This window comes from Thamnophis elegans, chromosome 1 (assembly GCF_009769535.1).
Source record: "Thamnophis elegans isolate rThaEle1 chromosome 1, rThaEle1.pri, whole genome shotgun sequence".
Taxonomy (NCBI): domain Eukaryota; kingdom Metazoa; phylum Chordata; class Lepidosauria; order Squamata; family Colubridae; genus Thamnophis; species Thamnophis elegans.
This window is the reverse complement of record NC_045541.1, coordinates 172007973-172030538: the sequence shown is the minus strand read 5'-3', so window position 1 is coordinate 172030538 and position 22566 is coordinate 172007973. Positions and strand designations below refer to the sequence as shown.

The 22566-nt window shown below is 45.4% G+C and overlaps 1 protein-coding gene across 10 annotated transcripts in view; it reads left to right on the top strand.

The window, feature by feature from the left end:
- GATAD2A (GATA zinc finger domain containing 2A) overlaps positions 1 to 22566 on the top strand; it is a 123878-nt gene that overhangs the window by 61600 nt on the left and 39712 nt on the right. For 5 of the 10 annotated variants that reach the window (XM_032214013.1, XM_032214097.1, XM_032214259.1 and 2 more), the window contains exon 2: positions 1697 to 1771. In XM_032214013.1, coding sequence (XP_032069904.1) covers positions 1755 to 1771 — 17 coding nt within the window. In that variant the 5' untranslated portion in view covers positions 1697 to 1754. Of the gene's footprint in view, positions 1 to 1691; positions 1772 to 13742; positions 13882 to 19953; positions 20149 to 20879; positions 21158 to 22566 lie in introns of those variants that run through there. The other 5 variants (XM_032213930.1, XM_032213713.1, XM_032213798.1 and 2 more) reach the window with 4 other exon arrangements.

Genomic DNA, 22566 nt, shown 5'->3' with positions numbered 1-22566 from the left:
AAAAAACCCTTATCTTTCCTTGACACATTTCAAGCTGAAAGAAAAGAGACTAGGGTAGTCCTCAACTTACAAACACAACTGAACCCAAAATTTATGTTGCTAAATGAGACATCTGTGAAGTGAGTTTTGCCCCATTTTATGATTTTTCTTGCCACCGTTGTTAAGTGAACAACAATATTTTTAAGCCCCTCCTCCCAATCCATGGATTGTCTACGTAAAATCCAATGGCTGAAAAAGCTATCTACTGAATTCATGGCTGAGATCCCAAAAGTAGACAGTTTTGACTCTTTAAAGGAACTAGTGTTCACTTCCCCCAAACAGAGGCCCTATGTGACCTCATTCAAGCCCTATTTCAAATTGCAGGAAGTTTTCTTTTTGTGATTTATGATGCTTAGTTAGGCAAGCCATGGCACCATCAAGCCTATTTACAAGTAGGTATGACTTACAACCGGTATTAAGGCCAGAATTTTACACTGCTAAGCAAGGCAGTTGTTAAATCAAGCCTAATTTAACAACTTTCTTTTTGCCATGGTTGTTAAACGAATCACATGGTTGTTAAGGAAATCTGGTTTTCCCTACTAACATTGTCACGGAAGGGGGAAGCTGGCTGGATAGGTGACAAATGGTGATTGCAGGATCCTGTGATGCTACAGCCATTGTAGCTACCATGTCGATTGCCAAGTGAAGTCACCAAATTTTAATCACGTGACCGTGGGGATTCTGCATCAGTCGTAAGAACAAGGACCAGTTGCCATACACATTTTCCAGTACTGTTGTAATTTCAAATGGGAGCTAAACCAATAGTTGTTAACTTAAAGACTAACTGTATTGCATTTCATCTGCCAGCAGTCGTCGGTGATTGTCTGACATGCTGTAACTGGAGTTGAACCTACTATGTTCTAAATGTATCATTTGTCCCTGAACTATGATTAGAAGAGAATCAGCTGTGAATTTTTGTTCAAATGAATCTTGCTCACAGATATGAGCCTTGGTGGCACAGTGGTTAGAGTGCAGTACTGCAGGCTACTTCTGCAGACTGCCTGCAGTTTGGCAGTTCGAATGTCACCAGGCTCAAGGTTGACTCAGCCTTCCATCCTCCTGAGGTGGGTCAAATGAGGGCCCAGATTGTTGGGGGAAATATTCTGACTCTGTAAACTGCTTAGAGAGGGCTGTCAAGCACTGCGAAGCGGTATATAAGTCTAAGTGTCATTGCTATCTTCTTTGTTTGGCTCACCAGATTTTGGGAATACAGAATCAAGCGAGGCCTGACCATACAGGTAGTCCTCAACTTACAAAGTTCATTTAGTGACTGTTCAAAGCTACAATGGCACAGAAAAAGGGGGCTTATGTTTGTTTTTCACACTTATGACCGCTGCAGCATCCCCATGGTCACGTGATTAAAATTTAGACACTTGGCAACTGACTCACATTTATGACAGTTGCACTGTCCCCGGGGTCATGTGATCCCCTTTGATAACCTTCTGACAAGCAAAGTCAACGGGGAAGCCAGACTTTCAGGAGGTTGAAACTGGGCAGTAAAAGTGATAATCCAGTCTGTAGTGAGTTAGTTTCAAATCAGGTAGCTTGTACTTATTATTTCTCCCTTTGCTCCATCACAATAGCCACTTACTTATGAAAGGGGACAAGGATATCCAAAATTCATGTAACTTCAACACCCTCTTTGTCTTCTTTTTAGGTTCCTTGACTTTCGATCAACCTGCCAAAAGAATTACACGGTTCTTCCTTCAGAACTCATGAACATCCGCAGCAGGTAGGTACACCTTCTATATATACTCTCTCTCTCTCTCTCTGTGTGTGTGTGTGTGTGTGTGTGTGTGTGTGTGTGTGTGGCACCTGTTAGAACATATGCAGCTGTCACATTAATGGCAGTTAAACTGGGATCTCCCACCTTCAAAGACAATCTAATTTTCATTGCCAGTTGTCGGGAGTAAACTAAAATGAAAAGATATTTTTGTCACAATTTGCTTCACGTCCTCACAAGAAATATTTGCCCCTCTGTAGCAGACAGCAAAATGCTGGCCTTTATCATGGCCCTGTCTGTTACTCAGGCTACCCTTATGCTATATAGCAGCTCACCTTGCAGCATTGAAAATTCATAGGAAGATAGTTCCTGCATTTCAAAGATGCCCCAGTACTGTGTTTGATTTTCCAGGTCCCATACCCCTTGCTTCTGTATAGTCCCCCTTTCCGTCATGATGAAATGCATTGCTAAGTGAAACCATGCTAAAACCTAAGTTGTTGATCGTGATTTGACCTATGCTAGAAATTAGTACTCTACTAGGGAGGCTAAACAGCAATTGACCCCACCTCCATCCCATCTGAATACTGGTTTTTAAAACACCTAATTTCTGTTAACTTTTAATATTTAATGCTTGTAGTTCTACTTTTATGATGTAAGCTGGCTGCCCACAGTCACCTAACAGTGAGGTGTGGGCAGCATATAAATGTAATTAATAAGTACATTTAATAAATAAAATACCATATTTTTCAGAGTATAAGATGCACCTTTTTTCCCCCAAAAAAGAAGGTGAAAATCTGGGTGCGTCTTATACACTGAATACAGCATTTTTGGCCTCCTGAAACCCCGTCTCGCGCATCCCGTTTTTCTCAAAAATGGATGCGCAGAGGGTTTGGGAGGGTTAGGCTTGCCAGGGTTTTGTTGGTATAACTAGGAGACCAGTGCAATCTAGCCTAAATCAACTGGTGGATGTGGCAGTGGCGTGTCCCTTCAGGAGTGCGGCATTGTTCTAACTGCTTATACAATACAAAACAATAGCAGAGTAGCAGAGTTGGAAGGTACCTTGGAGGTCTTCTAGTCCAACCCCCTGCCTAGGCAGGAACCTTATACCATTTTAGACAAACGGCTGTCCAACATCTTCTTAGGTGTTCTGGCTTTGTTCTGTGGACTTCACTGCTAGTCTTGGCTCGTAGGGAGATGGTCTGCAGAGCAGCATGTCAGTCACCGGTCTTAGCAGTTAGACTTATATACCGCTTCATAGGGCTTTCAGCCCTCTCTAAGCAGTTTACAGAGTCAGCATATTGCCCCCACTGTCTGGGTCCTCATTTTACCCACCTCGGAAGGATGGAAGGCTGAGTCAACCTTGAGCCGGTGAGATTTGAACAGCCGAACTGCAGAACTGCAGTCAGCTGAAGTAGCCTGCAGTGCTGCATTTAACCACTGCGCCACCTCGGCTCTATGCACTGCGCCACCTCGGCTCTATGCAGTCTTGACCCTCTCTGGTGGTTGGATCATAATAGCTGGACTAAAATCAGGTGAATCAATTAGATTAGAGCAGGACTAAACAGAAGGATGCACTGTATCATTGGCTGAGCTGGAAAAAAATTCAAATTTTAGCGCATAGTTATGGCCAATCCTCTTCTTCCTCTCTGGAAAGCATAACATTATAATTGCTCTGGGGATGCAGTTGAAAGTCAGGAATAGCCAAGAACCAGAGGAGGTCTTTAAGCTGCCATAGAGTACAGGTAGTCCTTGACTTATGACCACAAGGAAGCCCCAAATTTCTGTTGCTAAGTCTTGAGACCGTTGTTTGGTGAATTTTGTCCCGTTTTACGATCTTTCATGCCACACTTCTTAAGTGAATCCCTACGGTTGTTAAGTGAATCACTGTAATTGTTAAGATAGTAACACGGTTGTCCAGGGAATATGGCTTCCCCCTTGACTTTGCTTATCAGAAGGCTGTACAAGGGAGTCACGTGATCCCAGGTCACTGCAACCATCATGAATGTGAGGCAGTTGCCAACTGGCTGAATTTTGATCACGTAACCATGTAGATGCTACAACAGTCATAAGTGTGAAAAACAGTCATAAGTCACTATTTTCGGTGCTGTTGTAACTTCAAACCGTCACTAAATGAGTGGTAGCCTTGTTTAGATGGCTTTCATTGGGAGCAGACCATTCTTCCCGCCCTAAAACATTTTATACAGTATGGCGTTCCTAAAATTAGCTACAAATTAGATTGATTATAGAGCAGGGGTCCCAACCTGCGGGCCACGGCCCACTGCCAAGCCATGGCCTAATCGTCACTGGACCATAGGAGTGGCCAGCCAGTGCACATGCATCAGCACACACCCCACTTATGCAAGCGTTGCCGCAGACGCTTGGCGGTTCCACTCATGCGAGCCTCGTGGGTGCTCACGTACATGCGCCAGTCCCTCCCACAAAATCATCCCCTCTTTCCCCCCCCCCCATGCCCCCACTCCAGGACGTCAACCCAGGGCTGTCTTAATGCATGGGCCTGATGGGTACTTGCCCGCGTGGGCCCCACAAACATAGGAGGCCCATACTAATCTGGGTATGTTAACCCTTCAATGCACCTTGTATCATATAAATACAGCAACATATTTATTATATTTTACTGCATGTTTTTTTATTAATACTAACATGAAAATATATGTTTAGTTTTATCGACCATTTTCATTTTTAGTCCTGTGAGTAGTTGTCGTAGGGGCCCAAGATACACTGCTTTGCCTGGGGCCCATAATGCTGTAAAGTTGGCCCTGCGTCAACCAGGAAAGGTTGGAGGACTCTTGCTACAGAGAAACCGGTGCAAGAGAAGAGTTACTCCACTGACATTATCCCTTGGGGACTAAACAGAGCCTCCATGCTACCAAGCATTGTACACCACCGCTATAATTAGCTGCTGGAGAAGAGCAGAAGGAGAGAAAGCTGTTAATTTCATAGACTGCTTATGGGTTCCTTAGAAACCCCCTCTTTAGGAACCAGGCTGCTGGTCTAGAGCAGGGGTCAGCAACCCCACGGCTCAGGAGCCACATGTGGCTCTTTCATCCCTCTGCTGCGGCTCCCTGTCATTCAAAATAGGTGTCACAACCGCCAATTTGCAACACCCTCTGGTATGCAATTTATTGAGTTTTTTGAGCCCCCCCAGTAGGCCACCATGGTTAAATCTAAGCAACGTTTCAGAAGAAAACAGAATGTTTAATTCAACTACATATGCTAGTTTTGTGGCCACTCAGGAAATAGTCAGGCACCGGAAGGGTTTTGTGGCTCCCGGTGTTTTCTTTTCTGTGGGAAACGGGTCCAAATGGCTCTTTGAGTGTTTAAGGTTGCCGACCCCTGGTCTAGAGAATCTCCCTGAGCTAGGCTAAAGCAGTAACTGTAGTTCAAGTAGATCCCTCAAAAGCATAACCTGTCAATCAGACCGTTGGAGAAAGCTGTACAGGTAGTCCTCGACTTATGACCACAATGAAGCTCGGAATTTTTGGTGTGAGTCCTTATGTTTGCTCAGCGGGCTACCATGTGACCTGACTTGATTTTACTATGTTTTTATGATGGTCGTTAAGCAATTTAAATGATCGCTAAGTACCGTTTGTTTCGAAGTATAAGATGCACCTTTTTCCCTCAAAAAAGAGGGTGAAAATCTGGGTGTGTCTTATACACTGAATAAAGCATTTTTCCCTCCTGAAGCCCCGCCCCTTCACCAAAATGGCGGTGCATAGCCTTTAGGAGGCTTATGGAGTGCTCCTGGGGTCTGGGGAGGGCAGAAATGAGCCAAAAATGGGCCGTTTTTTGCTCAATTTTGCACCCAGCCCCCAGGAGCACTCTGTAAGCCTCCTAAAGGCTATGCATGCCCATTTTTTGCCTCCCACCCCACCCCTCAGGAGCACTCTACAAGCCTCCTAAAGGCTATTCATGCCCCTTTTTTGACATTTTTGGGAGGTTTGCAGAGTGCAAAAACTTTTTTTAAAAAATTGCCTCTTCAAAATCTTGGTTCGTGTTATACTCCAAAAAATATGGTAAACGCCAGCATAACCAGTGGGCAGTTTTTGCCATTTTCTGCTGGGAAACCAGCAAAAAAATGTGACAAATTGTGGTCTTTTGACTGCAACCTGTCACAAATGCTAGCTCAAAATGCTACCATGTAGACAGCATATGGGGTGTGTTTACGGCAGTCATAACTTTGAGGATGGCTCATAAATGGCCCTTTTCAAGTTTGTCATAGCTCCAAACAGTGGTTAAGTGACTGGTTATGAAAGCGAGGACTACCTGTTCTGGGATTTGTTTACTGAAGCATGGTGTAGAACATGAGTGCAGAATGAGATTCCTTGTTATACTTTTAAGTCTTGATTACTTGAATTTCAGTAGGCCTTTGTATTAGGAAAACAAGGGCAGATACTAGCAAGTTAATTTACACTGGAGTAGGTAGGACTTAGGCATAGAAGAGGTCTGCCCATTATATTTTCAGGTGATTTCAACACTTTGCCCCATTTTTCTGTTTTGATGATGAAGCCGAAGGCACAGTTGCAGTGCTGTTGTGTCCATAATTACTGCATCTCGGTAGGATTGACTCATAATCACATGTGGGGAGAGATGGGGCTAGGAAGGTGCCCAGCTGTGGCTGAGAAGAAGAGGAAAATGTGAGGTATAAAAATATAGGATGGGGGAGACCTCGCTTGGTTTGGCAATAGTTAGTCCTCGACTTACGAAGGACCCATTTGAGCCCAACATTTATGCTGCTAAGTGAAAAATTTGTTAACGCGAGTTTTGCCCCATTTTACGACTTTTCTTACCGCATTTGTTAAATTAGTGGCACAGTTGTTAAGTGAATCTGGCTTCCCCATTAACCATGCTTGTCAGAAGGTGGCAAAAGGGGATCACATGACCACGGGACACTGCAACCGTCATAAATATCAAACCAGTTGTCAAGCATGAGCCGTGGTGGCGCAGTGGTTGGAGTGCCGTACTGCAAGCTACCTCTGCTGATCACTGGCTGGCTGCAATTTGGCAATTCGAATCTCACCAGGCTCAAGGTTGACTCAGCCTTACATCCTTCTGAGGTTGGTAAAATGAGGACCCAGATTGTTGAGGGCAATAGGCTGGCTCTGTAAACTGCTTAGAGACAGCTGTAAAGCACTCGGAAGCAGTATATAAGTCTAAGTGCTATTGCTATCGCTATCTGAATGTAAATCACATGTCCATGGGAACACATGTCCATTTTTTTGTGAAAAATGGTCATAAGTCATTTTTTTCAATGCTTTGTAACTTTAAACGGTCGCTAAATGAAACGGTTGTAGGTCGAGGACTACCTGTAGTACATTAAAGGATTCTCTGAATGTCCTCACCCATCTCAAATTGAAAGCAAGCCAGCAGTGTGATGCAACTGCAGAAAAACCAAATACTGTTGGCATGCATCAATAAAAACATAAAAGAGTTCATATCATGGAAATAATTGTTCCCGTTCTGCTCTGCCCTGGCCAGACTTGGTTTGGAGATGTGTATTCAATTCTGCGACCACCATTCAAAAAAGGACAGTGAAAAAAACAGAAGAAGACTAGACTACCAAGATGGTGAAAAGTTGGGAGATATGTAGCCCAATGAGGAATAGTTAAAGGGTCGGAGTATTTGCCTACAGAAAAGACAAATGGGAAATACGGTATTAGTCTTCAGTTATCCAAAAGGGTCTCATCCAGAAGAGGGAGGGGATATTGTCCGTGGCTTCACTGGGCAGGACTGAAAACAGTGGACTGAAATTAAGAGGAAGGAATTTTTGGCTAGACGTCTTAAGAGGAACTTTTTATCAGCCAGGGGAACAGCCTGCCACATGACATCATGAGTTCTCCTTTGCTAGAGGTCTTCTTCAAATAGAAGCTGGATAGCATGTCAGAGATGCTATGGATCCCTGCACTGGCTTATGTGGCGGGAGATCAGCTGACTCATTTCTTAGCTCCCCCCCCCCCCGCCCCATCGTCCATCATCCCCAGATGAGGCTGGTGATGGTTTCCATCCTGCCTTCTCTTAGCAAGGTTCTGCTGATAGAATTTGTAGTTCAGCTGGAGATAATGCCGAGAACAGCTTCTTTTAAAGTGTTTGGACTTTTAATCTTTAAAATGTATGGGACTTCAACTCCCAGAATTCCCCAGCCAGCATGACTGGCTGGGGAATTCTGGGAGTTGAAGTCCACATTTCTTCAAAATGCTAAGGTTGAGAAATGCTGCTCTAGAGACCTTCAAGTTATAACCCAGAAATTGAGAATTGCAACAGGTTTAGCTTTCAGTGCTTAAAGCTGCTGAAGAGGTGGTAATCTGTACCTTGGGGGGGGGGGAGGCGGTGAATCTGCAAATATGGGGTAATTTTGACAGTTCTAAATCTCTGCTCAACATGCCTGACACAAACTTAATGCATTTCCATGTTCATAGAATCACACTTTGCTTCCCCTGTTAAGAAAAGCTGGTTTTGTTAGCATTAAAACTTCTACCTTTTTTAAAAAGTTAAAATATAAAATTGAAGTCACGATTCTCCCCCCCCACACACACACACCATTATACTTCTTTTTTCAATTTGTTGTTGTTCATTAAGTTTAAGCTTCAACACCTTATTTAAAATATAATATCTCATAAACCCATTCAGCCTTGGGAGTTTTCCTTTAGGTGCTTTTGATTTCAGCCTGCTGAAGTGTGTGACTGACAGTGAAAGGAAGTGTGGCAAGGAAAGGGTTAAGGTCTGCCATTTTGTTATGTAACACCCTTAATGGACATATCAGTGAATGGCATGAAGATGGCAGGACTTAACCCTTTACATGCTGCAGCCAAGGCCTTTCAGTCAGCCAAGCCTAGGAGTTGTTGGGCAACTGAGGGTATTTTTTTTAAATTTCCAAGAAAAAAAACTTGGATTTTTTTCTTTTAAAAGTTGCACATCCTTATTTCCACTCCTTTTTCATCTGTTATAATTATTATTAAATTTTGTTTAGGTAAATGAAATTAAACTTTATTTTAAAATTAGAATGGTAGTAACAGGGATCCATAAATCACTGGAAATCATTTTTAATAAAGGTTTTGGAAGGGAGCAGTAATTTAAATAGACTAATGCCAGAATCACAATGTTTATAGGAAAGCAAGGATATAAATGAGTTGAAGAAAGGGGGAAAAAACCCAAGCCTTTAAGTACTACAGTACTTCTGCAGTTTACCAGCAGTTTGAGATATGGAAGATTGCTTAGGATTTAATAAGCTGAGGGTTTTCTGACCAAAATTATTGGCAACCGAAGGTTTTATTTTACTGGTTGCCCTTATATTGTAGCAAAGCAAGTTTTAAATTGTATTCCCTTAGTACTTCCTGCTTGTTTGTATTCCATCCTGAGGTGTTAAAAATATTAAGTCACTTTCAGCTGTCTAGCCTTTAGCTCATTTGGGAAATATTCTTGAATATACATGAGGATTCACGATAGTAGATACCATTTGTGGATAGCCATTTGACTGAGATGGTGTGAGGAGAGTCCTGCCCTGGGCAGGGGGTTGAACTAGAACAGGGGTGTCAAACTCAGTTTCATTGAGGGCCACATCAGGGTGGTGGTTGACCTTGGGGGGGCCATGGCTGGGGTGGTTGCGGCTGACCGGGGGGGAGGGGGCTGGCTGGGGTGGTCATGACCAGTTCAAAGTTCGAGCCGAGGTGGCACAGTGGTTAGAGTGCAGTACTGCAGGCCACTTCAGCTGACTGCTATCTGCAGTTCAGCGATTCAAATCTCACCGGCTCAAGGTTAACTCAGCCTTCCATCCTTCCGAGGTGGGTGAAATGAGGACCCAGACTGTGGGGGCAATATGCTGACTCTGTAAACCGCTTAGAGAGGGCTGAAAGCCCTATGAAGCGGTATATAAGTCTAACTGCTATTGCTATTGCTAAAGTTGCTTGCATCAGGGGGTCACTTGTGGTGGCCCGGGGGTGGTGGTGCTGGGGGATCCATTGTCTCGGCACCCCCTCACTGACTCCACAGCAGCCCTGCAGATCTAAGGCTAACTGCGTTCCGGACCAGATGGCTGCCACCAGTGGAAGATCAGTGTCTGGTCAACCTGCTCTGTGGCTAACGCCCCAGGTGCCGGTCCTTCACTGTTTCCAGGGCAGCCTCACAGGCCGGATCTGTGCCCCCCCACCCCAGGCCTTGAGTTTGACATCCCTGGACTAGAAAACCTCCAAGGTCCTTGGCAACCCTGTGATTCTGTGCCAACTTTTTGTGGCAATACAAAAGAGGATATATTGTATTTTTTAAAAAGCTAATGACACACACACAAAAGTGTCTGGGCGTGTAGGTAGGTAGTCTTTGACTTACGACCATTGGGACCAGAATATCCATTGCTAATGAAGGTGGTTCTTAAGTCAGTCATGTCTGATACGTCTTGGTTGCCCTGTTAAGCAAATCACCGTGGTTGCTAAGCAAATCATGCAGTCGTTAAGCAAATGCGTCATGTCCCCATTGTTTGTTGGAAGCCAGCTGGGAAGGTCACAAGCAATGATCCTGGGACGTTGCAACCTTCGTAAGCAGATGCCAGTAGCCAAGCACTCAAATTTTGTTCACGTGGCTGGGGGGGACATACGGGCAGGGACTGGATCTCATTTACGTCACTTTTTTCACTGCCATTTTAACGTCAAATGATCTCTAAACCAGTGGCTGAAAGTCGAAGGCTGTGTTATTATTTGTCGGATCTTTTCTCTTCAAGAAACCTTCGCCTCTGGTCCCGTGTGTGTGTGCAATATATGGGGACCATAGCCCAGTGGGAACAGAGCACATGCTTTGAAAGCGGAAACCCCAGGTGCCTTCACTAGCATCCCCAGCGAAAAGGGTTTGTGGTAGCTCATTGTAGGCAACTCTCGTCTTTATCCAGGCCCCTGGAGAACATCTCAGTAGTTAAGGATACAGATCTTTTCACAATGGAGGACAGTGAAGAAAGTGCTGGACTTGCAACAAGAACAGGGGTCTCCAACCTTGGCAACTTTACGACTGGGGGACTTCAATGCCCAGAATTCTGGGCATTGAAGTCCCCCAGTTGTAAAGTTGCCAAGGTTGGAGACTGCCAAATAAGGAGATCCTAGCCCCCTTCAGCCCCAGAAGCTCATTGGCTGATTTTCAGCCAATTCCTCCCTCACAGCCCAAGTACCAATCAGGTAGTGGGGAAGACGGCTGGACTAGGGGCAGAGAGACCCCAGTTCTAGTCCCCTCCCGGAATCAGCTCACCTTTAGCAGACTAGAATAACAGAGTTGGAAGGGTCCTTGGAGGTCTTCTAGTCCAACCACCTGCTCAGGCAGGAAACCCTATACCTGTGATGGCGAACCTATGGCGCGTGTGCCACAGGTGGCGGGCAGAGCCCTCTCTGTGGGCACACGTGCCATCGCCAGCTGCTTTTTTGGTTTCTGGCGCACGCATACGTGCCGGCCACCCGGTTTTCAGGTTTCAGACACTCCAGTGCACATGCGTGTGCGCACACATTCTGGTTTAGCCATTCGGTGTCGAAAAGGTTTGCCATCACTGCCCTATACCATTTCAGACAAATGGTTGTCCAATAACCAAACAGGCTGAGTTCATGCGAGATCAAAGATGGAAAGCTGGCAGGTCTCTGTGAGTGATGAGAGTATTTCAGAAGATGGACAGACAGACAGATAGACAGACAGACAGGTGGAAGCAAGCCCTATGAGGGTATTTAGGCCACTTTCTTTCTTTCAGCCCATCCTATCTCACAGGATAGGAAAACCAGGAGAGAGCACTACTGCGCTGCTGCAAAAAAAGTGGGATATAAATCTATAAGTGAACAGTATAATGTATGGCCACTTCAATACAATACACTACAATAGCAGAGTTGGAAGGGACCTTGGAGGTCTTCTAGTCCAACCCCCTGCCTAGGCAGGAAACCCGATACCGTTCCAGACAAATGGCTATACAACATCTTCTTAAAGACTTCCAGTGTTGGGGCATTCACAACTTCTGGAGGCAAATTGTTCTACTGATTAATTGTTCTAACTGTCAGGAAATTTCTCCTCAGTTCTAAGTTGCTTCTCTCCTTGATTAGTTTCTACTTCCTGAGGAGAACATTTGTCTTAACATTTGGTGGGTATTTTTCACACCTGTGTAGCCTTTAGATGTATGGGGCTGTACTTCCCAATAAGCCCAGTTAGATGCATTGCCACAGATGCAAAAATGGGATAAAACTTGATTATTTAAAAAAACCTAAGAGCAAAACGAATACAGTACTGAAAAGAATATCTTCACAGATGGTCATTGTTGAAAGGACACATTGCTTGGATGTATAAGCTGTTGATTACTTGTTCCCAGGGTGGTACCAGAGATGGCCTAATTCATTTCTTGGCAATTTTATCTGGGGGGAAAAAAATAGTCAGGATAGCAGGAGATTGAGGGGGGTGCTATTGGGACAGCAACCTGCAGCTCTGGAGCCGCATGTAGCTCTTTCGTCCCTCTGCGGCTCCCTGTCGCCAGTCAGCACCACAATTTTGAGAGGACTTTCTGGTTTTGGGGGGGGAGCACGGCTTGTCAGAAGGAGACTCTATGGCAGCGATGGCGAACCTTTTTTGGCTCGGGTGCCATAAGTGGGGAGAGCGCAGGAGGGGGGCATGTGTGGGCATGCCGCACTCATAATGCAATGCACGACACACACACACCCAGTGCACATGTGCACACTACAGGCGCAACTAGCCATTTTTTGCATGCTTTTTTTTCTCCTCCCCAGGCTCCAGAGGCTTTATAGGAGCCTGGGTAGGGCAAAAACAGCCTCCCCCCCCCCCCCGCTCCAGAGCAGTCAAAACGACCCTCCGAGCAAACCAGAGTGACTTCCTGTTTGCTCAGAGGGTCGTTTTGAGCGCTCCGAAGGCTTCAGGGACCTTCAGGGGGCTTCCCTGAAGCCTCCAGAGCAGTCAAAACGACCCTCCGAGCAAATCGGAAGTCCGCTCCCGAACTTCCAGTTTTCCCATAGGGCTGGTTTTTTGCGCTCCAGAGGCTTCATGGAAGCTCATGAAGCCTCCCGAGGGCCTCCCGGGGGGGGGGGGGGGGGCAGGAGGCTCTTTTCACTCTCCCCAGGCTCCTATAAAGGCTCTGGAGCCTGGGGAGGGCGAAAAATGGCTTTAAAAAGGGTGAACTCAGCTGGCCAGTGCGCGCATGTCCGCTGGCCAGCTGACAGGGCAGCACCTTGCGTTCCCTGACAAATGGCTCCGCATGCCACCTGTGGCACGCGTGCCATAGGTTCGCCATCACTGCTCTATGACAAGGGTTAGGTTTTCTGGTCGGTTCCACAATTGATAGGATTTTCAGTTAGGACAGGTAGAGGAAAAAAGGATGCCACACTAAGAGGAGACTCTAATGGTGGGGGAAACTGGACTTCCGATCGGCTCCAGAATTGAACGGGGGGGCTTCCGGTTAGGACCTTTGTGGCTCCTGGTGTTTTCTTTTCTGTGGGAAACGGGTCCAAAGGGCTCTTTGAGCATTTAAAATTGCTGAGACCCCTGTATTAGGAGAAAATATGAAATGTCTGAGTCTCATGGATGAAGAATGGTGAGATGGCACATAGCACAATATTTTATAAAAACAAAAGAAACCTTCTCCCATACCAATTTCAAGCAATTTCTTTGTTACTTGAATGCAGGCAATAGATGAAAATCTGTGGGATAAATGAAGATTTGAGAGTTCCTTGGTGCTCTCTGACCTGGGTTGTTTTCTTGCAGAAGTTTCATTACCCAACTAGGCAACATCATCAGTGCAGAGAGCACCAAGGACTCCTCATTTCAACCCTGAGCTACAAATATTCTCCTTTAAATGAAGTTTTCTTTAACCGGACAGCTAACCTTTCGTTTGACAGTGTGATGTAGTCTACTCTGGGGAAACTTGGGTGTATGCCTGATTCTTCTCCTTGTATCTTAAAATGGAACTCATTTCTACTTTTATGTTTTCTTCCTATAACTTTCCCTACAGTGGCGAAAGAAAGCAGTAATTGCCCAACAAAGGTCCCTTCTCTCTGCCTGTCTTCAAGCAGAAGGTGATTCAGTCAATATGTGATAAAATTCTGTCACAGACACCCATGTTGGAAAAGACACTGCCTGAATTATCCCAGGTTGGTCTTCTTTTCTTTAAGGGAGAGGGATGGACCTAAACACATTTGGGGGCTGCCAATGCAAATGCGTTAGGGATGCGGTGGCTCAGTGGCTAAGACGCTGAGCTTGTCAATCAGAAAGGTCGGCAGTTTGGTAGTTCGAATCCCTAGTGCCTCCTAACGGAATGAGATCTCATTACTTGTCCCAACTTCTGCCAACCTAGCGGTTCGAAAGGATGTAAAAATGCAAATAGAAAAACAGGAACCACCTTTGGTGGGAAGGTAACAGTGTTCTGTGCACCTTTGGTGTTTAGTCATGCCGGCCACATGACCACAGAGACATCTTCGGACAGCGCTGGCTCTTCAGCTTTGAAACGGAGATGAGCACCGCCCCCTAGAGTTGGGAACGACTAGCACGTATGTGCAAGGGAAACCTTTACCTTTAATGGAAATATGGCTTCCCAGTGTTGGAGCACAGAGAATAAAAGACCTGTGATAGGTTGCATAAATTGCAACCTATGCATAAATTTATACGGCAAGAAAATAGTAAAATGTTAAAAGTAGTGCTGGGGGAAAAAAAGGCTAAATCTCAGTCTGGTTGCCTGTGGTGAATTGAGATTTCTCTCCCAGTAACTTGGTGAAATAATTTTATCAAAGCTGTAGATTTCCCCATACGAAAATAACTAGAGTATGTAAATGGGCTACTTTGAACATGATATTTTGAAGACGGACAAATCAAACAAAAATGTGAAATACTACCTGTCTTGTCACGTCCAACAGGCATTTGATGTCCTCTGTGTTTGGGCTGAGAGACAGAATAACAGACTTGGAAGGAACCTTGCAGTTCATCTAGTCCAACCCCCTGCTTAAGCAGGATTTCCTAGGCCAGGGGTCATCAGCAACCAGCGACTCTGGAGCTGCATATGGCTCTTTCATCCCTCTGCTATGGCTCCCTGTCCCTGGTTGGTGCCACAATTTTGAGAGGAGCTTCCGGTTGGGAGGGGGGGAGCACAGCAAGCCAGGATGAGACTCTACGGCAAGGAGCAGGTTTTCTGGTCAGCTCCACAATTGATAGGGCTTTCAGTTAGGACAGGTAGAGGAAAAAGGACGCCGTGCTAGGAGAAGACTCTATAGTGGGGAAACCGGATTTCCGATTGGCTCCAGAATTGAACGGGGGGCTTCCAGTTACGACCTTTGTGGCTCTTTGAATGTTTTAGGTTGCCGACCCCTGTCCTAGGCTGACTAGAAATTACTTGAGGATAGCCAAGCAAAAACTGAACAATTTCCCAATACTACAAAGGGGTCTGTGTGCTCACATACGTTTGTGTTGCAAGTGGGCTACTAACTTCCGTGAAGTTAGATACAATGTGAGTCACAAACTGTGCCTTCACCACAGTCCAGTCTTTTGCAATGGATGATATCAAGAAATGGTCATGAGTTAAAAGAAGTTGTAGCAGGAAGCTTCCTGGCTCTGTAGACAGATATTCTGACCCACCTAGAGCAGTCTTCCCCAAGCTGGGCTTCAGTACGGGTAGTCCTTGACTTACAGACATATGTTTAGTGACGGTTTGAACTTATAATGGAACTGAAAAAAGTGATTTGCAACCATTTCTCATACTTACGGCTGTTGCAGCATCCCAATAGCCATGTGATATTTATGATGGTTGCAGTGTCCTGGGGTCATGTGATCACCTCTTGCAATCTTATGACAAGCAAAGTCAGTGGTGAAATCAGACTCACTTAATGTATTTTTCGGAGTATAAGACGCACCTTTTCCCCCCAAAAAAGAGAATGAAAATCTGGGTGTGTCTTATACACTGAATACAGCATTTTTGGCCTCCTGAAACCCCACCCTCTTTGCAAAAATAGTCATGCATAGCCTTTAGGGGGCTTCCAGAGTGCTCCTGGGGGCTGGGGAGGGCAGAAATGAGCCAAAAACGGGCTATTTTTTGCTCAATTTTGCTCCCGCCCAGCACCCAGGAGCACCCTATAAGCCTCCCAAAGGCTATGCGTGCCCTTTTTTTGACAGAAACGGGCCCGTTTTTGGAAAACAATGGGGCAATTTTTGCTCATTGGGGGGGGGGGCTAGCCCCCAGGAGCATTCTGCAAGCTTCCTAAAGGCTATGCATGCCCCCCCCCCTGCAGACCTCCCTAAAACAGACAGGCTGTTTTAGGGAGGTCTGCAGAGTGTAAAAACTTTTTTTTTTAATTTGCCTCTTTAAAATCTTGGTGCATCTTCTACTCCGGGGCGCCTTATACTCCGAAAAATACAGTCACCATCGTGTTACTAATTTAACAACTGCAGTGATTCACTTAACAACTGTGTCAAGGAAGATTGTAAAAATTGGGCAAGGCTCACTTGACCATGGTCTTGCATAGCGGCAGAAAGTTTGGGCTGAATTGTGGTCGGAAGTGAAGGACTACCCGTAATCAATAGCCAGCTATGCTTAATAAGGATCCTGGGAGTTGGAGTAGACTCTTATCGAAAGCACAAGGTGTGGGTTGCTAACGTATAAAGGAGGTGTCCACTAGCTTATGGCCCCCAGGGAAAGGTGAAGCATTTGCAGGTGGTATACAAATTACTGTAATAAGGAAATAAAGAACTCTGCTAAGCAGCAGGTATCTAAGTTGAGGGTTGTATAGCCTGCTGGTTTCATTGTGTCTCAAAGGTATTGTTCCTATATGAAAACTCTTTTTGCCCCAAGATGGATGTGGACTAAGACTGGGTACACAGCATTCTATTAGGATGAAGATTTGTTTTTGACTCTAGTGCAGTGTTTCCCCAAATCTTGGCAACTTGGAAGATGTTTGGACTTCAACTCCCAGAATTCCCCAGCCAGCATTCGCGAAGTTGAAGTCCAAACATCTTCCAAGTTGCCAAGATTTGGGGAAACACTCCTCTAGTGTAATGGGAGCTGGAAGCTGAGATATACAAGGTGAAAACTTAACATGGGACATCATTCCTACATAGAGGTTTAAGTCTCCAGCCGTGGCAACTTTTAAGATTTGTGGACTTCAACTCCCAGAGTTCCTCAGCCAGCTTTGCTTGAAGTTTACAAGTGTTAAAGTTGCCAAAGGTTGGAGACCCCTGGTTTAAGAGGATCCTTTACTAAGGTAGAAGGAGAATCAGTGATTAGGTGCTCTTTGCAGTCTCTTTCTTGTTGTTGGCAAAAGGCTCCTTCATTCATACTCTGGCCAAAATATGCCCCAATTAAAAAATAAATTGATTGATTTGCTAGCTAGGAGTTCAGGAAGAATTAGATCCCTGTTGAACCATCTTTATCTTCGTTCTGAATTTTATTTGTTGGCCCCACACCCTCTCTTATCTCCAAGTTGCATGCCTCTAACTTCCATTGGGGTCTTGAGGTTTTTTTTTTTTTCTATCATTCTCTCTACATCCAAGCATTTCCCAGTCATCCTTAAGCCGCAAATGTATTCCTGCAAAACGAGAACGAGGCACCATAACTTGGGAGGTAAAACTCTGACACACTCAGTTTTTGGCCATCTCTAAGTAGGGCTGGGAGAAATTCTGGACAGGGCAGTCGGATAATGATTGGGTGGTTCAATTACGCTTAATTACCCTATGGAGTTTGTTTTGCCTTTTGTTCCGCACCTGCGATCTCAGACACTGTAGCTTATTTAATAAATCATGGTTGAAACAAGCTGTTAGTTAGCATAAGGGTGCCCCCCTACTTTTTTGCGGTAATGGACACATCTGGAGGTGAACATTGTGGGCAGTCTGGGAAAATTATTAGGTGGCGACAATCTGAGAACCTAACTTACCAAAAGTAAATGAAACATTTGGTTGTGCCTACCCACCAGGACATTTTTAATAAAACCATCAGAGTCCAGATGGGTCCAGAAGCATTGCTGGAAATATTAAATTACGCTTGAAGCTGTTGATGTGCTTTATATCGGGGATCCCCAACTTCTGGTCCGCAGACCAGTACCAGTCCATGGTCTGTTGGGAACTGGGTTGTGTAAGTGGCAGGCAAACATGGGCGGGCTTAGGTTCCACATGTTAAACCACCACCCCCACCCCCTGCTGCTGGTCCACAGCCAGAAAGGTTGCTGCTTTATAGCATTTTTTTTTTTAATCAGGGAGGGAAGGGACACCGTGGCTCAGTGGCTAAGACGCTGAGCTTGTCGTTCAGAAAGGTTGCCAGTTCGGCGGTTTGAATCCCTAGCGCCATGTAATGGAGTGAGGTCTTGTTACTTGTCCCAGTTTCTGCCAACCTAGCAGTTCAAAAGCATGTAAAAATACAAGGAGAAAAATAGGGACCCCTTTGGTGGGAAGATAACAGTGTTCCGTGCGCCTGAGGCATTTAGTTATGCCAGCCACATGACCACAGAGACGTCTTTGAACAGCGCTTGTTCTTCGGCTTTGAAACGGAGATGAGCACCGCCCCCTAGAGTCAGGAACGACTAGCACATATGAGCGAGGGGGGAACCTTTTAAATCAAGATAGTCTTAGAAATACAATTGGGGCAGAGTGTTGGCGGGAGTATGAAGAAATAGACCCTGTACTCAGGCACTCAAGCTCTCATCATCCCTTGTTCAGATTACTGCAGCGCGCTCTACCCTTTAAAAGTACCATATTTGGAAGCTACAATTGGTACAGAATATAGCGATGTAGATCCCTAGAGTGGCACATCAACAATGCTGTTGGCACAAGCTGCATTGGTTGCCATTTTCTTGCTGGATCCAATTTGGGGTGTTGGATAGAACCTTTAAAGCCTTTCATGGCATGGGAACATGCGCAGGAGGAACATGGGGGGGGGTTGTGCGTGCATGCGTGGGGAGAGGGCAATGCATTATGGGTGTGGCTACACATGCGCGCCCTTTTGGCACCCGAGCAGAAAATCCTTCGCCATCACTGCTCTATAGCACCATTTTGTGGGTAGAGGTTGAAACAATTTGTGTCCAGGATGCGAGGGGTCTGTAAATATTTTCACAGACCTCTTTGACTGGTGCAGTATACAGGTCTTTCATTTCTGGAAACATTTGGGGAAGAACCCCCACCTGTCTGAAACCAGGTGCCAGTCAATTTTGACAAGCTTGAGCTCTGCAGACAAATGGCCAGAGAGGAGGGCAGGTGGGAACTAACAACTGGAACCAATTCCTAACAGACATATTTATTTGACTTCTGCCACATGTGTCACACATGATCTGAGAGGCTACGGGATCCGTGTATAGCAGTTGCAAACTAAAAAGCAATACAACATCCCTTCTGGTGAAGCAGGACCACGCTAACTAACCCAAGACTCTTGTGGCTGTACGATGGTTAAATTAAAGAAATGTCGGTTTTCCTCACATATTTCTCCTCAGAGAGTCCAATCGTCAATGGACAAAGAGACTTTCTGTATTTCCTAGGGTGTTACAGCCTGAAACCTTCAAAAGCCCCTCAAAATACGTTCGCTCCAAACCGAGATTCCCCTCAGGATGCTTTTGCTGAATTGTTACAGATTGGAAAAGAAAATAATGATTTTGTTTCAGCAGGTTGATAGTCTTACGGTGAGGTGTGGGTTTTTTGGGGGGGTGGGGAAGATATGGAAAATTTGAAGAGAGCGAGGACTATCATGGAGTGAAAACTCAAAACTGAAATGTCTTGATAGTAAAAAGCCACTTGGCTTCTTCGTTTTGGAAGTTTTTTCTCCAGAAATGTCCTCTTTTACTTCCCAAGGCTTTTTTTCCTCCTCCCTCTCTTACGCCTTTCTCTAGTTTTTCTCGTGTAGTTGCATTGAGAAAGTTGCACTGCCTTTGCCAACTATTCTCCCCCCCCCCCCAAAACAATGTCTCTCTGCTCCCTTCCTCTTTCCTCTGCCCCCTTCCCTCCTTCTCATTCTGAATTGGATCTTCTTTTCCCTTTTTGGCTTACTTTTTTAAAAAAAATCTTTAAAAAAAAAAAGACCCCCCCACACACACACAAAGTGGCTTTCCCTGGCAAAGTGGTGTCCCGGCAGCCATGGCTGCTGCGCTGGTGTCAAAGCGCGCTGCCCCTTTAAGAGGAGCAGAGGGGATGGTCCCCGGGACTTCTGTTGTGGAATGCCAGCTGCGGCAGATGCCGCAGCCGCACACACGCCAGCACTGCAAGATGGTGCCTCCGCTAGGGTTAACGACACTTCGCTTGTTGTCTGGAACCAGTTCAGACCGGTTTTCTGGAAAGTGCTTTGTGTCTCCGACTGAATCCTGGGAAAGGGTCATGTGTAGATCCAGTGATGTCATGGGATCACAAACTGACTCAGCTCTCCTCCCCCCACCCCCATCAGATATGTGTGCTCCTTGCAGGTAGGGCTGGGGAGGCTTGGTCAGAAGCAGGCCTCTCTCTCTCTCCAGTGCATGTTCCCTCCTCCAAACAAAACTTTTTTAAGCCCCTTTCCCTTCAAAACCTCCCCCACCCCCCCCAATTCCCACCTGAATTCCCAAGGATCCGGAGCACTTTCAGAACAGACTTAAAAGGGTTGCGATGGGAAGAGTTTACCCAGCTCCTGGTTTTTAAGGAGGTTTGCCGAATCAAGTGCCTTATTTTCAGCATCAGCTTAAAAGTTTCTCCTTTTTAGCCAGGAAGAGTTGATGGGGCAGCCGGGTATTGGGGGGGGGGAGCCACCCCCCTCCGACCTCCTTAAATAGGAGGGACTTTTTTTCACAGAACTCTGGAACACTTCACTAGAAATAAAACTTTAAAAGAAAACCGGGTATCTAAAACGATAAGAAAAGGAGGCTGCATTGTCAGAAGGAAATGCTCTGGATTTCCTATGGGAAGTTAGGCATACTTGCACCTGTTTCCCCCCCCCCAAAAAAAAACACCCTCCAGTCTTGGCTTTTGATTATTTGATTTCCACTCCAGGATGTGATGGGGGATGGGGAGTGTGAGTATAGGATCGGAGCTGAACCACTTGATTTGCCATATATATGGCACCTGGTTGGTGTAGTGAACATATTCTCATTCTCTCTCCTCTCTCCTTCTCTTTTTCTCTCTCCCTCCCCTCCTCCACCACCTCTTTGTGCTCCTCTTCCAGAGCACCATAATGACGGAGGAAGCTTGCAGGACACGAAGCCAGAAGCGAGCACTTGAACGGGAAGTCACCCAAAACGACGTGGACTGTAAAAAAATGAAAATGGACAAAGGGCTTTTGGGGGGCCCCGAGGGCAACTCCGAAGGGGGGGACCTTAAGCTAAAGACTGACTCTGGATCTAGTAAAGTCCAAGGATTATTAAAAGGAGGGGAGATGAAAGCAACCATCAGAGTGGAAGTTCAGACGGGTGATGAGCCGGTGGATATGAGCACCTCAAAAAGGTAAGAAGTCATAAAATGAGCTTTAGGAAGCGAGTGGACGTGGCTCTCATTCACTTGTCCAGGTATATTTGAGGGGGAGGGGACAGAAAATGTTCTGGCATATAGTAGAAATAAAAAAAACAGGAAATTGAAGGGAACATCTGGTTCACCATGGTATCGTTGGAACTCCTTGCCACATCATCATCTTTTTTTTAAACTAGATTGGTTTAATATTTGCTCCGCTATTGAGTTTTAACAATCCCAGTTCTTTAGGGTTGTTTTTCCCAACAGCCTTTCTTCTGGAACTGCTGTTGATTCAACTGCTTTTGCTTAGGCAGTTAACCAAGCACATGGGCTCCTGTGTTGGGAAACCCTGGGGAGAAATGAATGAGGACTGGGGCGTATCTGGAGAAACGAAAGTTTGAAGTGGCCTGCCAAGCCGAGTTGAAAGGGGACCTGAAGGAGCCTTCTGGAAGAGGGGTTGGGCAGGAGGACTTCTGATGGCTGTTTGCTGATTCCAATTGCCTCATAGTGGAACTTCAGACCTGGTTTGCTTTGGCATTTCAGAAGCTGGGGGATCAAACAAGATTGGATATTGTTCTTGTACTCAAGGAGTGGAAAACTACGGGCCCTTTATGACTCTGCAGACTACAACTCCCAGAATTCCTGAGCCAGCCAGGAGTTGAAGTCCACAAGTCATAAAGGGTCCATAGTTCCCCACCTCTGTTGCACCCAGAAAGTTTCCTCGGAGTTTCTGACTACTTGTTCTCACCAAAGTGCTGGCCTTGGTCTCCCAAACATAAATTAGCCTGCAAGACCCTACCCAATGAGATTGTTTCTACCTAGGATTCTTTGATAAAATAGGGGGGGAAATAGTAATAGCATTAGTAAATAATTCAAGTAGTAAATAGTAAATAAATCAAGCAATAAGGAAATATTATTTGTATTTAATCACCCTGAACAGTTGCAGTTGCCAATCTCTTCCTTGCCTCATCCCCCCACCCCAATTAATTTGTGCATTATCTGGGTACCATTGCATGATAAGCCTGCTCATTTTAGGAGTTACAGGTAGTCCTCAACTTACAACCACAGTTGGGAACCAGTATTCCGTTACTAACAAGAGGGTTGTTAACCAAATTGTACCAAATTTTAAAATCTTTTTTTGCCATAGTTTTTAAGCGAAACATTGCTGTTAAGTGAATCACATGGTCATTAAGCAAATCTGGCTTCCCCTCCATTGACTTGTCAGAAGCCAGCCTGGAAGGGCTCAAATTCCAATCATGTTATCCCAGCTCACTGCAACCATCATAAATATATGCCAGTTAGCAAGCACCCAAATTTTGACCACATAACCATGAGGTTGCTGTTACAGTCATAAGTGCAAGGACCAGACATAACTTTTTTCAGTGTTTTTTCACAAATTCAAGACG